This window comes from Abramis brama (genome assembly GCF_963993115.1).
Source record: "Abramis brama genome assembly, chromosome: 1".
NCBI lineage: Eukaryota > Metazoa > Chordata > Actinopteri > Cypriniformes > Leuciscidae > Abramis > Abramis brama.
Genome location: NC_139963.1, coordinates 27,837,177 through 27,855,595, shown reverse-complemented (window position 1 = coordinate 27,855,595; position 18,419 = coordinate 27,837,177). Strand labels below are relative to the sequence as shown.

Sequence of the window (18,419 nt, the reverse complement as noted above, 5' to 3'; positions counted from 1 at the left end):
CCCATATTTTTAATTGTGGCCTCAGACTTTTGGACTCTCCTGTATTTGTATATAGTATGAATTGTATATGGTAAGGTTTAAATGTTGCTTTTACCAGTTCTCATTGTTGATTTGGTCTCCAAATCCAGGAGTGTCAACTACCGTAAGCTTCATCTTCACCCCTTTCTCCTCGATGACTAGAAAATAACAAGACAAAAAGAGTTAGAGAAGAAAAGAATGAAAGGATCAAATGTCCTGTTGACAAGGATTTACCAGTCTTTTTTCCAGCAACATAAATTTCTTAGGGACTAATCAGTTAAAATCGCATACTGAAGACCCTGAGCTTTTAATTTAATCTCCATCTCTGATATAATACTGCAGGAATGCTTACAGCATTTGTCATTTTGCAGGAAGTCAGCCTGCAAAAAGTGTCTAATACGCTGTCTGTGCAAGCAGGGACCCCTACTGTATCCCTGGCATTGGTTGATTGGCATTTGTTGTTAACTCATCATGTTAATCTTTCTGGATGAGGCAATCAAGGAAAATATGACGAGATTGTAACGAGGAAAAATTAAACTGTCAGTCAACACTCCAGATTCAAAGTGCTATAACTCTATCTGATGATGATCAATTTTTCATACGCAGTGGGGCATTAGCAAAAGAGAGTGCCAGTTTTTGGATTGGTTGGCCAATGATTGAAAACCCCTCATGATCAGCTAATGGAAACACATATGCTCATCTTGGCGTGACTCAGCAACAAAGCAGGGCTTAGTTCCTCCCATATTCACACACATGGAGGGAGCAGAGCTGAATGGTGGCATTGAGCGGCCCGCCACTTCATTTTCTGCACTGTGTAGTCTTTGAGAAAAGGGGGGATTGTGTAACACTCATCTCCCCTGGCGGTCAGTCTGCAGGCCAGCTTTTTTTCACAGGCTGTGAGGGCCAGTGGGCCGCTTTGTAGTGTGTGGAGGTGTCAGGCACCCTGAGACTTTGGTACTCTTTGTTTTCCACAGGCCTGCTCTTTGGAAAGACAAAACTGCTGGGGAAGCAAGGGACAGCAAGACATCTGCTAGACGAAATGTCTCAAATCGGAGACTGCAAAGGCAATTTATTAGTTTAGCAGTAACACAGGCATTAGTTTTGTCATTTTGATAGAGAATACCAGAGTAGGTCTATCGTTTCAGCCTTTTTAAAGTATTTGCAGAAGTTATAAGGTCATGTTTACACTGATAAACACTGGAATGATCTGTAATGAAGAAGTTATCATATCAATTATGTTTCAACTCAATGTTTTGATAAGAAGAAAATTATAATAATAATACATATTTCTTGAGCAGCAAATAAGGATATTAGAATGATTTCTGAAGGATCATGTGACACTGAAGACTGGAGTAATGATGCTAAAAATCCAGCTTTACCATCACAGGAATAAATTAGGCCTATCATTTAAAATATACCACAATATTACTGTTTTTATTGCATTTATAAAAATCAAATATGCAGCCTCGGTGAGCATAAAGAGACTTTTTTCAAAAATATTTAAAAATCTAAATCTAAATTTAAAATTCAATTCAATTCAATTCACATTTATTTGTACAGCGCCTTTTACAATACATATCATTTCAAGGCAGCTTAACAGAAAAAATGTGTCTACATTACAGTTTAGAGTGATCTGTTATCAGAGGTGACTGTGTCAAGTTATGCATTTCAGAAATACAAATCATGCATTAAGATAACAATGTATTAGTTTAAACAATGTATTAATTTAAGGCAGAAACAATGAGCTCATTAAAGTAATGAATACATATTATTATAACAACTATATTACATATAGTTTAATGTGAAAGAGTTTAATGTTAAGAATGTTCCCCAATTGTAATCGTATAGATATTAGATAATAATAAATTCTCGCATGAGGGCTAATGCAATCGAAATAGTAAAATACAGTAAATATTTACATCATGTGTCAAGCGCTGCAGCCTTGCCTTTCTGAAGCTATAACATAAAAAAAACCCAAAGAGGAACAGGACACTCTCATTCACTGTAATGTTTACGTTGTGCTACGGTGAGAAGTCAGTGAGGGGTGTCTCCTGATCCATGGGGATATCTCAGGAAGTCACAAGCTGAACCAACTTATCGTCAATCTTCTTTTGTTAAGAAACAGCACACCCAGCGTCTCCCATTCTTTTATTCTCATCCACCCACTCTCTCATTCTACAAGTCAAACATTTATAAACTATTGGGCCATAAGTTTTGAGAGGTCTGTGAGAAATGAGGTTTGGCTATGGTAGGACAGAGATACAACAGATGCTGCTACTGCATACTGGATAGAAACCTCCTTCCACTTGCAATGACACTGCTACGCTAAAAACCCCCACTTGTTCTTGATCTTACACAGAATACTTCCAAAAGCTCCTAAGACTTTCCACAAATAAATATAACAGGCTGAGACAGCAACTGCGAAGATTTTGATGCACATCATTATAGGAAATTACAGTTTCAGATCTAAAAACAGATTTCAACATTTTGAACTATTTTGGCTAACTGAAGTGAAAGCTGTGAAGAAGCTAAGCTACTGTACTGCGAGACTATGATACTGAATAACATTGACATATCTAAAACCTGTCAAGGGGAAGTCAGAAACGGAAGAGAGATCAACAAGCAGATCTAGGTCTAAAGCTTTACCTGAAAACAAAATCAGATGACTAATTTCAAAACCAGTAGGCAGGAAACTAAAGGAAGAAGGATAGAGGTTTAGCGTAGCTGTTACGAAATCTGGCTGTATAGCAACAATTAACTCCATTGCTACGCCCTGGCATGGTACTAACTCTCTTTAGGGTTTTGTAATTGGATTTGTCTGTGCACATATCCAGACTGGGGGTAAAGTTCAGCGGTCTTCATACATTTCTGCTGTCACATAGGAACCATGGCAATTAACATAGCAGGCTACACTAATGACCCAGCCCAGCAAAGGTCTTTACACAGCAATTGACTGACACTTAAAACTACAAGAGGAGGCATGCTTCTCCGGCGTGTCGCAACATCCTGTGACAGAATCATTAGATTATGTTCTCTCTATATCTGATATGCTAAATTGTGGGTCATTCAATTAAAGGGCAGATTTGCAGTTAAACTACATAACCTGGGTAACTCCACAAACTTTTGACCCAGATGAAAATGGCAGGGGTAATTAGATTGGGCAATAGCATATACATTTTATTAGTTAGTCTCATTCTTGCAGTGTAACAGGCCTTTGCAATCCATCCAAAGAGAGTACATTTACTTTTCTTGTCTGACCGGGCTGTTTCTGAATACAAGACACAGAGAACCACTATCAAATTTTGTGTTTGTTAGACCCCTGTCAGCCGGTCTACAGTGAGAAATGAAGATGGATAGCTGGGTGCGAATACACTAACTACTGAGGGCAAAAACCCCCCACCCCACCCCACCCCACCCCACCCACACACACACACACACTCAAACACTCAAACAATACTTTCATTTAAAGGACTAGTGAAGTTGGCTACGCCATCTGCCTTTCACACCTCTTTCCAACGATGCATGGTGGCGCCGCCAGAAGAAAAATGGAGATTCATTGCTTTCTCATTGCATATGCGGGATGTTTGAAGGTATGTTTGTAGATCATGCATTTCTGCGTGATCTACAGCTCAGCTCCCTCTGCTCAGTACAAAAAGGAGTAGCAGGGCCTTTGTATAGCTACTAACATGAGTTTTTTTTTATTTATCTCATCGCTAATATTGTATATTTGATTGTGCATGTTAATTTCCCCTAATTTAACATTTAGATTACCTCTGGCACCATCTAAAGCCCAAAGTACAGGTGAAACTCGAAAATTTTTAATATCGTGCAAAAGTTCATTTATTTCAGTAATTCAACTTAAAAGGTGAAACTTATATATTATATAGAAAATTACATGCAAAGGGAGATATTTCAAGCCTTTATTTGTTATAATTTTGATGATTATGGCTTACAGCTTATGAACATTTTCATTTGGGGTTTTCATAAGCTGTAAGCCATAATCATCAAAATTATAACAAATAAAGGCTTGAAATATCTCACTTTGCATGTAATGAGTCTATATAATGTATTAGTTTCACCTTTTAAGTTGAATTAATGAAATAAATGAACTTTTGCACAATATTAAATTTTTTACTTAGTTATACTTAGTTTTTTATGCGTACTGTGCACGTGACATAAATTTAGACATCAGCAAAGTATGCTGGAGCTAAATGGCATCTAATTATGACATTTTGAAAAAAAACAAGGACAATAAATTGTTTAAAAATGAAATATACATAAATGAATCCTTCACAATAAGATAACATATTTTAGAAAATAGTTTGGGTGAATTTCCATTTCATGCCGACTTAACAGTGTTAAATGTAATCTTTAGATAATCTTAAAATAAAAAATCCATTTTCATACTGTACTTTCTAATTTTGTGATGCCTAAAATCACTATTTGAATTTAAAATGTAGAGCAATTAATTTAAAATGTAAGTGTTTTTTATTTTTATTTTAATGTTGATCAAAAAGTATTGAATTTTAACATTTATCGGTTATTGGCCATGTGGTAACATTTATCTGCTTATTGATACCTGATAGTGCCAAAATGCATTGTTTATTGACAATGTAATGATATATTTGAGACGTTTTGCTTTCAGGAAGAAATCAACCATAGTTGACCTCAAAAGCGAAGGAAAAATCCCTCAGTAAAAATCCAAATAAGCTTTGCTTCATTGCCAAAACAAGCCTAAATGAAACTTAACTCTACACATCTACACAAAAACACACCTGCCTGTTTGGAGACAAGAACCCAAGCCTCTATTGATTGTTACTCTGGAGGTAGTATGCGAGACAGAGATGGTACATTGCTCAATCAACCAATTCATTAACTCAGCTGAGCTTGCTTCACTGAAGTCAGATGCCGTGTATAAGTGGTGGCTTCCATTAGAGCAGTCATTTCCTGACCCATGCAATAAAATATGGCCCTGTGTGTGCTCTTCCTCTATCATTCTCTGTGAAAGAGAGCTCATGACGACCACTGTGGCCCGATCTCAAAAGTTGAAGTGTGATTGATCTCTCCTAATCCGTCCCCCTTGCAGGCTTTTTAATTTCTCTTTCCTTTCAGAGCACATGCTCCGATCACTCTGGCTCTTCTCCAAGTCAAACCCTACAAAACACTGAGCTCTGCCTCCAGCTCATCCTGTCTAAATGTCACTCGGCTTCCATCCTTTCAGAAATCACTCCGGCCAACACACTCTGTCATGCCGGGTTCAGACTACTCAATATTGTTGTCTGTTACGATAGTAACACTGTGACAGTAACACTGTGTCAGATTATGCGATTTTGACTCCTAAATTCATGTTGTGTAGTGGCCAAGAAACATGTCAGACAACATGTTTGCTTGCCGACCAATCATCGCATGCTGTCTTTAACAACGAGTGTGACGTCATCAAGATGGCGGAACTAGGGACTGACTTCCGGAAATAAGAGCATAAACAAACTATCGAAGCGTAACGGTATTTAGCTTAATGCTAATTCAAGTACTCCATACGTCTACTATCATTTGTCAGCATTTCTCACTCTGTCGTGGTAGTCACTCGAGGGAACATCATAAAGGCAGAAGTATTGTTACCATAGCCCCACGAACCTTTCCTCCATTGCATAATTCCACCAAACAGCACCAATACCAAGTCTCTCTCTCATTTTGCCCAATTTGAAAGCTGTGTATGGAAGAGCTTCTGTGCTCCTATTGGTCAACTTCACAGATGAGAGGGTCAGTGTTATTTGAATGCAAATGATGTTGTAGTTACGACTTGCCAACTCCAAAAACTTCCTAGGAGGACTTGAATGCACCATAAAATAAAAACACATATTGACAAAATGTCCTGTTGCGGCTGTTTAGGACAAAAGCACAATTTTGAAAGACCATCAATGTTCAAAGATATTTATTGGGTCCAAATGGTGGCAGGAGGGGCTGACAGGGCTATGTGAACCAGCTAATCCTTGACCCCGTGGGTGAGACAGGTGTGTGACGGGTATCTGTAAAGAAAGAAGTGTGTTGTGAGTTTTCAATACTCACTGTGGCTGACTGATTGCAGTTGGACAGTTTTCGAGATCTTCTCCTCATAATTAGGAGTGCAGGACTTCCTGCTGACCTTGGACTTGAAGAGTGTGTTTACGAGCGTCGACTTCCCCAGACCGCTCTGACCTGTCGATGAGAAAAAGAATAGATTTAATGACTTTTGTTTGCAAACTGCAGTAAAGTACAATTAACTGCATATGTAGCAGAACCTGAGCACGTTTATTTGCAGGACGACCTTTGCTTAGCATTAGCAGGGGGGATAAAACTTTATTACTGCACACAGATAAGATGGCACACATAAAATTGAGGTCATAAAATATCACATGACCAGGCAGCGCAGGCCTCCAGGGTTTACATAAGCCCTTGATACTGCAAATCATCAGTGATGTAATAAGACCAGGTCAAGCCACGGCAAAGTGCTTTAGTGTCTTATCTGGTGGGTGTCCAAACACACTGACAACACCACGCCGTTGGGAGCTTTGGGAAGCTTTTCCACTTAATGACTCTTTCACACTAGTCCTCACGGAGATCAGATCAGAGGGAGGAAGCTATTACCAGAGAGTGAGCCTTATCAAGGCCATCTCAATTCACTCAAATAAGGGTAAATCTATGGGGCCACCTTCATTGCCTCAAAGGACATGTGCTGTGTTAATGTGAGCTGCTTTGTATTGAGTGCTGATGATGAGCAGTGTGTGTGTTCTGTCTCGCTCAGAGGGCCCCTCAGGCCCACCAGTCAGCTTCCCTTTCGCAGGGCAGGGGTGGAGAATGTGCTAAACGCTCTCGCCGCTCCGTTTGCACCTGTTGAGAGGCCTGGCCGCCTCGGGAAGCTGTCAATGGATGAAAAGATTTGACAGAGATAGACGACAGAGCCGGGAAGATCTGGCCCCTCCATCATTGCCCACCTCAACAGAGGCTTTGATGGATTTATGCCATGGCCTCTTACCATGGGAGGCAGTTGACATCAAATTTATGAGGAACTGACAACCCACGTTGTGTGTCCTCCTGGGCCTCTTTGATTTAACAGTTCAGACAGTGGCTGAGCAAAGAAGGGCTTCCTGAAGCTTTCAGTGTAGTCACACATACTGTACCTCAATAGGGATGGGAATCAGAAGTTTTAATTACCTTAAATTTAGTTCTTTAACGATAGCATTAACAATTATTTTTGTATTTTGGATGAAATATTACAAAATATTTGGAAAAAAGAAATGCAATTCCATTGCTAGATGGTGAGATTTTTGTATTAATCTAATAAATAAATGCAAAACAATTATTCCATTGCAAAAGATTGACTTTTCAATCTTTCTAAAGTCTGCATAAATGCAATCCAATAATACTCAGACAAAACCCAACATGTGTATCTTTAATTACACTCTAAGAAAAAAACAGATAATGTCCTGGCAGAAATATATATATATATACAGTGAGGAAAATAAGTATTTGAACACCCTGCTATTGATACTTTGCAGTCACGTGATATCTGGCGGGCAACAAACGCGGTTAGAGCATCCAATCGCACAGCAACTATCTGACATGTCATGTACACCTCAAAACACCAACTTTTGTATATAAACTGGCAATGTCCTGGCAAGATCCTTGATTAGTTTACTGGTTTTCGTTGCTAGAGAATGACGTTCTTGCCCGCCAGCCAGTACAACTGACGTCACGTGCAAAGTATCAATTTAGCAAGTTCTCCCACTTAGAAATCATGGAGGGGTCTGAAATTGTCATCGTAGGTGCATTGTCATTGTCATGTTGGAAGACCCAGCCTCGACCCATCTTCAATGCTCTAACTGAGGGAAGGAGGTTGTTCCCCAAAATCTCGCAATACATGGCCCCGGTCATCCTCTCCTTAATACAGTGCAGTCGCCCTGTCCCATGTGCAGAAAAACACCCCCAAAGCATGATGCTACCACCCCCATGCTTCACAGCAGGGATGGTGTTCTTGGGATGGTACTCATCATTCTTCTTCCTCCAAACACGTTTAGTGGAATTATGACCAAAAAGTTCTATTTTGGTCTCATCTGACCACATGACTTTCTCCCATGACTCCTCTGGATCATCCAAATGGTCATTGGCAAACTTAAGACGGGCCTTGACATGTGCTGGTTTAAGCAGGGGAACCTTCCGTGCCATGCATGATTTCAAACCATGACGTCTTAGTGTATTACCAACAGTAACCTTGGAAACGGTGGTCGCAGCTCTTTTCAGGTCATTGACCAGCTCCTCCCGTGTAGTTCTGGGCTGATTTCTCACCTTTCTTAGGATCATTGAGACCCCACGAGGTGAGATCTTGCATGGAGCCCCAGTCCGAGGGAGATTGACAGTCATGTTTAGCTTCTTCCATTTTCTAATGATTGCTCCAACAGTGGACCTTTTTTCACCAAGCTGCTTGGCAATTTCCCCGTAGCCCTTTCCAGCCTTGTGGAGGTGTACAATTTTGTCTCTAGTGTCTTTGGACAGCTCTTTGGTCTTGGCCATGTTAGTAGTTGGATTCTTACTGATTGTATGGGGTGGACAGGTGTCTTTATGCAGCTAACGACCTCAAACAGGTGCATCTAATTTAGGATAATAAATGGAGTGGAGGTGGACATTTTAAAGGCAGACTAACAGGTCTTTGAGGGTCAAAATTCTAGCTGATAGACAGGTGTTCAAATACTTATTTTCAGCTGTATCATACAAATAAATAGTTAAAAATCATATATTGTGATTTCTGGATTTTTTTTTTTTTAGATTATGTCTCTCACAGTGGACATGCACCTATGATGACAATTTCAGACCCCTCCATGATTTCCAAGTGGGAGAACTTGCAAAATAGCAGAGTGTTCAAATACTTATTTTCCTCACTGTGTATTTTTTTTTAAGTTTACGGATATTTCCTTCAACCCACAAACACAATAATTCGAAATACAGGTAAAACACCTGTGAAAAATAAATACGGAAAATTTCTTCAAATTAACATCATACATTGCACCATATTTTTACAGACTTTTCTGTGTATACATTGTCATATGAACAACCAGTAAAAAACTACGCTGATACCAGACAGAACCAATTCATATGAGTCATATGAATCATTCATTCATGACTCAGACTACACCTGTGGTGCTATACATTTTTATTCAGAAAAAAGAACCACCTCATTCGGCAAATCAAACTGCACTGGTCATGCTTTATGTTTTGTATTGTATATCAAGAAGTGGTGTTATGGTGAATAGTAGTACACAAAACAACACTGCTAATTCTGCGAATTATTGCACAAGCAAGGACTGTAACTGTTAACCAAACCAAACATCATTTGGTTCAGGTATTCGCAAAAAAGTACTTATGATCTTATAAAGGACCCTGTGCCGAGATACTGTGAAAAGAATAAAGGCTAGACCCAGTCAGGTGCTTGTCTGAGTCATGCATTGACATATTCACCCAGAAATAAGAACTTGTCATTTACCACAACCACAAGAAACTTCAACAAATGCAAGTAGTAATTTTACCAGTGTCATATGTGTTTAACTCCGATTGATTTCTCAAAAGCATTTCAAATGGTGAAAAACACATCTCCCCTGAGACACTTTGATAAGCAGTTTACAAAGCTTTTCCTTTGAACACAATATCTACAAAGCCCATTGACTTGAGGGCGACAACAAAGCTGAATGTATTGACTGCATTGAAAATGTCAGAATATGCTAAACTCGTATTTGGGAGCAGACTGCTACTTGACTTTTGGGAAACTGGGAGACTCGCAGTAGTTTAAGCCCAGAGGCTACTAAAAGGTCCTGACCTATACAACCGAGGACAAACTACACAGACCAACAGACTCCAAGTGCTACCATATGTGTGTGCGACTCTCGGATAAGAGCACCCCAGGGCAGGAAAATGTGGACAGATGAGCGTAGCGGACCAAACTCATCCTGTAGAGTTTCCTCCGTTCCTGCAATTTCATCCTGTTGTGTGTATCTTGCTTTCGCACAATTCCTCCTCTTCCTGTATTTTGTCAAGTTTGCATTCGCTGTCATGTCATGTTAGCTAATACATACTAGTGTTCCCAAACACACCCTTGTCAGAACCCCTGCCCTTGTAATTTACAATGTATTGCCAAGGCAATAGCAAAATACACAAACCGAAAACTACACAAACCATTAAACTGATTCAAATACAAACATTCATTGTTCAAAATAATTGTCTTTTGCACTAAATAAAAGGTCAATGATTTGTCAATAGTTGTACGTTGTGTCGAGAGTGAGTCAAACAGCTCTTTCTTCTTCCTCTTTTACTGCCACTGTTTCCACACCTGTCTCTACCAGGAAAGGGAGGGAGAGGTTCACCTTTGATGTATGTCCAGAGTAGCTGTAGCAGGCATGGAGAGCACCACCATACTTACTACAGTACCAATGCTGTAACTACCACAGTTCACTAAGGCAAGGAGGAAACTCACACAGGCCACAAGCCAGCATTTGGGGAAGTGAGCACTGAACCAGAGCAATGCAATATTTGTATGTAATGTATTCTTATTGTACATAATTTCCAATTTTCGCAAAATTATTTGATAGTATGTATTTAGGATACATAAAAAAGTGAAAACAAGCCCTTTTTTTCAAAAGTATTTTTTTATTTTTTTATTTCCACTGTTGTCATTTTGTCCGAATGCTATAAATACAAAAAAATAATATAAAGGGGTACAACGCTGACAAGATGTGCTTTTAAGAAAACTTGGCTGTCTAAGCAGTAGAAAGGCATTTAAAAAAATAAGAAAATCTGTGCTGACTGACTAGGGAAAAGGGTTGTGATGTTCCCTTTTGCCAAAAAGGTATTGGAACTTCAATACCCATTATGCATTGGGCTCAATCCAACTGTCTGTAAGCAGGGATACAAAATTGTGTAATTACGATCTGTAGTTTTATCAAAAGCCCTGAAGCTGTCAAAAGTCAGATGTATCAGCAAATGCCGGAAATGAGACTGTTGTATGAATTTTCATTACTTACAGAAAAAAAGAATACCAATTCTCCTGGGATGAGGCTACCGGAGTGTCCGAAAAATGACAGATGGAAACAGGGCTACAGGACGGTTTTGGAAAAACAGTTTGTAATGCTAGTGGCGACTCCAGTGGTGCAAAAACGACCCATTTCAGCTTTAATTTGTTTTGCTGACAGCCTGACACTGTTGTGGAACAGCGGCTGATACTGTGTTTCTCCATGAGACTTGCAGCCTTTGAAGGATTTGGCAAAATGTCCTTTCTATTAACACTATGGAAGAACCACCGAGGGGAATGAAAGCACATGCAAGGGAGTGTGGAAATCCTGGCAGCTTGTTTAAAAAAAATAGGGAGAGAAAAAAAGTGGAAAAGAAAAATGGTTCTCACTGGAGAGCTGGATGGCCTTGAATTTGTGATGCTGGGGCCATCATAAATCCCCTTGGCTGGCCCAGTTGGGGAACACTCTAAGCCACATTTGGTTCCAGCCTGGTCCTGCCTCCCAGCCCACAGACAACACAACAATAGCCCTTGCCATTTAATTAGGTAAGGCCCACACTCAGCCAACACCCCCTCCTGGTCCTCCTCCTTCCTGCATGCTTACCCACACTCTCTCTAGAAACACAGGGGGATTTTGGGAGGCTCTAGCACTCTGATTGGTTAGGCTTGAATAAAGGTGGCCAGTTTGAATCAGGCAGATGTCCAGTAACTGCCCAAGACAGTTAATACCAGCAAGCTCTGCTGGGTCGGCAGAGTACAGCCTTAGTAGGTAACCTGGCATAAAATATGTGACTAATCAGAAGACTTAAGCAGTTCAGAGGGCCCTTACTGGACAAAACCAGTGTATTCTCGTGAATTTCATTCAAAGATTTTTATTTTGGTTCTTTGTTTGTAATTAGGGTTGACTAAATCAAATATTCACAATAAGGAAGATATAGATGTTTACATATCTTCTCTGATTTGAAGATTTGTAGTAAAATGTATGGTAAGTTTGATTAATTTCTCTGAATTCACCTTAAAAAAATAAAAACAAAAAAATATATTTGATATATTTGATAATAAATACACTACCACATACCACACACACATACTTTTTCTGTATTGTGCAAGGTTTGTGAAAAAAGTGCCTTTATGCTCACCAAGGATGCATTTATTTGATCAAAATACAGTAAAATCAGAAATATTATTACAATTTAAAATAACTATTTTCTATTTTAATATAGAAAATATTGATGTTTGATCAGTTTAATGCATCACTGCAAAATAAAAGTTAAATAAATAAATAGACTGACCTCAAACATTTGAACAGAAGTGTATAATATTGTGAAATATTGCCATATAATTTTGTCCATATCACCTACAACCTATTTAAAACATGTATAATGTTTGTTTTTCATAAAATAAGCCACCTTTAATAAATAAACATATTTAACAATTGCAATTGTGTGCCAAATGTCAATATGCTATATACACTATGCACTTATACTATGCTCTATGTACTCAACCATCCGTAAGGTTTAAAAGGTTATTTTGTCATGATATAATGTCTGATATAATATATATATATATATATATGTCCAGATATTTAAAGTGCACTTTTCCTTCTTGGAATTTTCAGTGTGAAGAACACACTACTTTAATTCTTCCTTGATAGTAGCTTGTCTTTTGAAACACACGTTAATAATGTCACTCTGTCCACATATTTCCACTTACGGAACATCCGTTGTCTTCGTCCATTCCTCACAACCAATACCACAGCCATTCTTGTACATGCTCTAGTTACTTCAAACATTGATTTCTGTAACTCTCTCCTATTTGGGCTACCTCTCAAACTTCTCCATAAACTTCAGTTGGTCCACGAATAATTGGTCGCCCGCATAATTACTAGAAACCTGGAGAGCACATCTCTCCTGTTCTTTATCAATTACACTGGCTTCCTGTTAAATATCACGTAGAGCACAAGATTCAGATTTTCACTTTTAAAGCTCTGCACAATCTTGCATACTCATATCTCTCTTGACTTAACAAAAATACTTAATGAAACTTAATAAAAAATAAAATGCATTATCACTCACACTATTCATACTACAAATGTGTGAAAATGAATAGTGCATAAGTACGCAAATTTGTGATGCACCTATAGTCTCTGAAAAGAGCTGAGTTTAAACCTTTCCCCTAACAGCCAATGACACTGAGACTGAACTATATATAGTCTGAAAGGTCTTCCTGCCCCCTTCAGCCCCTCTAAACCATACTCTTTGATTTTATACAAAGCTTTTTACCTTATTTGACGCCTCAAGTCCCCCCATCTCAACATAGCTCATTATGCAAAAACTACTCGAGTTGAAGTTCACACTTTGAGCAAAGAAAAAAACAGAGGTGTGAAGTTATTTAGGCCCAGCCGTTATGCATGCGGTTGGAAATTGATAGTTTTAATGCATGGTTAAGAAATCAGCTCTGAAGGGTTTGTATTGTTTTAAGTGCCTGATATTCTTCTGGTCAAATACAAACTGGACATATCCTGAATTTTTTTTCTCAACTAAATCAGACCAATGTTCCACTTACCAACCACCATGATATTAAATTCAAAGCCAGCCTTCATGGTTTTGCGTCTCATCTGGTCCAAGACTGCCTCAATGCCGACATATCCGAATAGATCTCTGCCCTTGATAATGCCTTGTGTGTCAGATTCAGTGAGGCATGGCAGAGGATGTTCTATCTCTACCACTCTCTCCTCCACCTCCCTCTCCTCCATGACCTCCTTCTCCTCCTCCATCCGGACAGGTGGCTCCAGGTCCAGGCCCTGCTCCTGTCCTGTTTCTGCCAAGAGAGAGAGAGAGAGACACCCAAAAGTTAGCATACAGGAACCTCACATGTTTCTTAAAAACAGTCTAATTAAAGCTCAGCCTGAGACACTTTAGTGATGTAATGTCTCATAGACTGTCTGGTATCAGTCTGATGTGCATTGCGGGCACCTAAATATAATAAATAGGACACTATACGGTGGCAATGTGCAAGGCATTAAATGAATCCAATTTAAATGTGTTGAAATCATTTATCATGAATCAAATTTAAAAAAAATTTTTTTAGGTGTAAATACCAAACATTTATTTTTATTTCAGTTTTGGTTTTTTAAATTGTAGTACTTCGACTTACTTCAGTTAGTTACCAAAATAACATTTATAATTTTCGTTTAAGTTTTTTAAGTTTAAGTTGTTGTAATATTTATATTTTATTTAATTTCAGCTGTATTTCAATTAACGGAAATTATTTTTAAGAGTTTTAGGTTTTAATTAATGATAACAGTATACATTATACAAATTGTATTTATTTATTTATTTATTTTTGGGGGCCAAAATGTTGGCAGGAAATTAGAAATCTGAACTATTTGGGAAGCAGAAAAAACCCTGGACCAGGATAGGTTATTTTCCTTTAAGCATTTTACATTAAGATTCTGTTGTGCACACATTTACCCAGCGCCCACGTTTCCTGACATTAGGTGCATAGCATAACGCACAATTCACCGCTGCAATTAATTTGAGGAAAAGATGTTAATTTTTTGCCAGGTTTGTTTATGAGCCAGAGAGCTGTGCGCTGTGAGCATGCAGGTGGAAATGAATGCACATTATGACTGACAGGAGGCAACTGTAGGTGAGGCACAGGTCAATTCAGACGGGATTTGAAATAAGGCAGCAGCTATTTGCACTAAGCACTTAGTGCTATTCACACTAAGTGCAAATAGCAATAGATGCTTTTTAAGTGTAAATAGCAACTAGATTTTTTACACTAAGTGAAAGTAGCATATTTCTTAGCGATAGCTGCTATTTACACTAAGTTTAAATAGCAATAGATTCTACTTACACTAAGTGCAAGTAGCAGCATTTCTTAGCAATCTGCTATTTACACTATGTAAAAATACTATTTTCTTTGCAATAAGTGTAAATAGTAGTTAGAGGATATTTATAAGTATAAATAGTGGAAGATACTATTTGGACCTCAGTGTTGTTGTAGCCTACATTCAATGGTATGTAATAATAACACATGTAAATGGTTATATTTATTAAAATGATTAAATGGATGGGCCTTATTGGGGCAATAAAGCCCTCCCTAAACCTACCCCTAACCCTAACTGATAAACAAACGTTAGACACTTTATTTCCACTTTTCGAATATTTTTTTCATTTTTATTGAAAATAAATGACTTTACAATCTGATAAGAGATGGGAAAAGGGAGTAGAGCGAATTCAGCAAAAGGCGAATTCGAACCTCAGGTCGAACCTAACCAGACGTCAGTAGGCGGAGTTAGTATAAATAGCATTTTCCAACAAGGCGGGCTATTTGTACTTATTGTAAATAGACACTCCGTTGAAATAATGAGGATGAAGAATTGAGAATTGTCCATAATCGTGCTTCCATCCTGGGCTGAAATGAGGCCTTAGATTCATTTGTTAACGTTAAATATATGGGTCAAGAAGGGGTTGATTTTATCTTAAGGTTTACTCAAGATTCACAGAATGGCAATGAGTATGGAAAGTACCCTCAATGTGCATTGAACTTTATGCAGCATAGTGTCAGCAGCGAAAAAACAGAACAGAAATGGCTTTGCTGCCTGCGCATCAGTTTGTTTAGCTCAATTGATTTCACTTGCGAGAGCGGCCAACACAGAGACAGCAGTTCACACGGCACTAGTTAACCACTGAGGCACGGACACCTGTCAGCTGGCTCGGACGGAGGATGCTCCATCTGACTGGTGGATAGTGTTACAGGACTAATGTTTGTCTTATCCCTGTATACTGTCATTTGTACTATTGCCATCTTGAGACAGCTCCGCTTTATAAGAGGATTGGAAACAATCCCCCCAATAACCACTGAAGTTGTCTTGTTGGAGAACAAACAAAATTGTTCAAAACAAAGTCAAAACCTTCACAAGTACACAACACTAGCTGCTCAACGTTGAACAAAATCCAGGATTTAAGAATCAGCTCACTCTCATTTGAATTGAATGTGACATTTGTACATTTGATTTAAAAATAAAAATAAAAAGATTTGAAAAAATAATACATCGATGTATCTGGATTTAATTTAATATTTAATTCATCCTTAAATTTAAATTCTGGGGAACAAATGTAAATGGCAACAAAACTTGGACACCTTGAACTTGGAAAACAGCACAACAATATCCTACAGTTGCGCTAAAGCTTGTGGGAATGAAGAGTATTACATGTAATCTTATGACAAGCTGAATAATATAAGAACTGACCATCTGAAATATGAGAAGACGAGTTGCATTACAAAGACCACAGCTGCTTTCACACCCATTTACAAAGTGTGCATGTGTATTTTAAAATCAGCTCATTTGTGTATGAAAATATGGAAATCTAAAATGATCCCCAGGAAATGCCAAGTCTACCATCCTTTATTATGCATTGCTAATAGCAGAGAGTGTGAACTACACCCAACATGACATCACAGATGCTCTGATTGCTTATACATGAGTGCGTCACATTAACAGGTCAACACAAGTATGCCAAAACACTATCACAATAGCATTATCTTAAAGGGATAGTTCACCCAAAATGTTCTCACTCTCATGTCTCACATTGATAATTTCATATAATTTCAATCATAATGTTTCAGCTGTTTTTGCCAATACAATGAAAACCATGGTGTCCCAAAAAAAATAAAAATCACATCAAAGCCCTTTGACTTTAACTGTATGGGGAAACAAAACACAATGCTGAATGAATATGATCATCCACCTCAGGCAAAAAATCATACTATGTTCAGTTTCTTGGCATCAGTATCTCTTAGAAGACGAACATTGTGCAAGTGTTGTTGCCAGAGGCTGCAAATGTGCTCACCTCAATATTGCTTTCTCATGTCTACTTAAAATACTTTCTCATGCTGTGGCTTTGGCCAGGTCACAACCCTGAGTCTTGATGAATCACACTTTCCAATTATATCAGCTTAAGATCTGAAAAATCATACGTCACATGCAGCAGCTGATAAATGTTCATTTTAGTGAGTCTAGAACTATGTGTAGTAAATCAGCATGCAGCACGTGCTGCGATTGATCAGCTGAGACAGAGAACAGTCGTGAACTGAGGAGCCCGTCTGCTGGTCCAGAAGACTTAATCGGCTATAAATATACTGTACGTCCTCCAGCCACCAAAATGGAACTAATCCTGGGCTTCTTATTGCCTAACTGTCTTCCCATCCAAGCGATTCATCCAGCACCTGAGGATCTATGCAAGACTTGAGGCAAAGCAACTGAATTACTGGTTTTGAACTTAGCGTTATTTTAAAAGTATATATTGTCATTATTGAACACATAAAGTTTGAAGTAAGACTTTTGTGAGAAGCACAACTTGTGCAACAAGGAGAAGAAACAACCAGACTGTGGACTGACAGATTTATTTATTTGATGCAGTCTGAAAACTGCCTGCACACTAATAGAAGCTGACAAATAGAGCCAGAGATTGAGAGGGTAGACACACTGTCTTCCAAAGGCTTGAGAAAAGCAAACAGAGAGAAAAAGGGCTAGAAAGTAGGAACGAAGTTGGAACTTTTTAATAAAAGCCTTGCATATTGTGTCCAAATAAAAGCCGATCTGTCCCCGGATTTGCTCAGTGTCTGTTCTTGCTCTTTAATAAAACTGTTCACAGACTTGGCCCATCTTCACTTGACATGACCAAGAAACACAGCAGTATGCAGCAAGAAAACACAAATTATTCTTACTTAATACAAAAAAAGCATTTCAGATATGGTGTGGATTTTTGGTATTTATCCCCCAAAAACCCCATCATTGAGACTTGAGTACTCCCTCACTGACACCAAACCATAAATTTGTTCATTTTAACTCATACATCACTGAAATAAAAAAGTGTGATATTTGATTAATTGGCTGAGACCTGGGCAAATACATATTGATAGTTCAAACTAAACTTCAGACTTTTACAAACTGCATTCAAAGCTTTTGAAATATTGTTTATATGCCAATATATAAAGGAAGAAAATAAATAGTAAATGTCAAGATAATCTACAACACACCAATGCCCAATGAGCCCATGAACAGACCAATGTCAGGAAACTGGCAAACACACACACACACACAGGGACGGACTGACAATCTGTGCGTTCTGGAAAAGTCCAGAACGGCCGTCCAACCGAGGGCCGTCGGCACAAAAAATAAAATAAAAAAATAAATCTAATAAAGCAATATGAACAGCCAACAGCAGGGGCACTAATACGATCACTTATATGCTACGTGTAAAAAACAACAACTGAGGAAGAAGAGTCGGCCTATAGCCACTGACAGAAAGTTAGTTTTATAAGGCTGCACTTTTAAATTTGCTTATATTATATTTGA

At 38.4% G+C, this 18,419-nt stretch overlaps 1 protein-coding gene across 1 annotated transcript in view; it reads right to left on the bottom strand.

The window, feature by feature from the left end:
• The window catches only part of septin12 (septin 12), a 68,554-nt gene that overhangs the window by 7,664 nt on the left and 42,471 nt on the right, over positions 1-18,419 (bottom strand). Inside the window, exons 3-5 of the mRNA XM_084125197.1 lie at positions 13,616-13,870; positions 6,085-6,213; positions 95-176 (exon numbers count right to left, since the gene is read on the bottom strand). Of these exons, the coding sequence (XP_083981323.1) occupies positions 95-176; positions 6,085-6,213; positions 13,616-13,870 (466 nt within the window). The remainder of the gene's footprint in view (positions 1-94; positions 177-6,084; positions 6,214-13,615; positions 13,871-18,419) is intronic.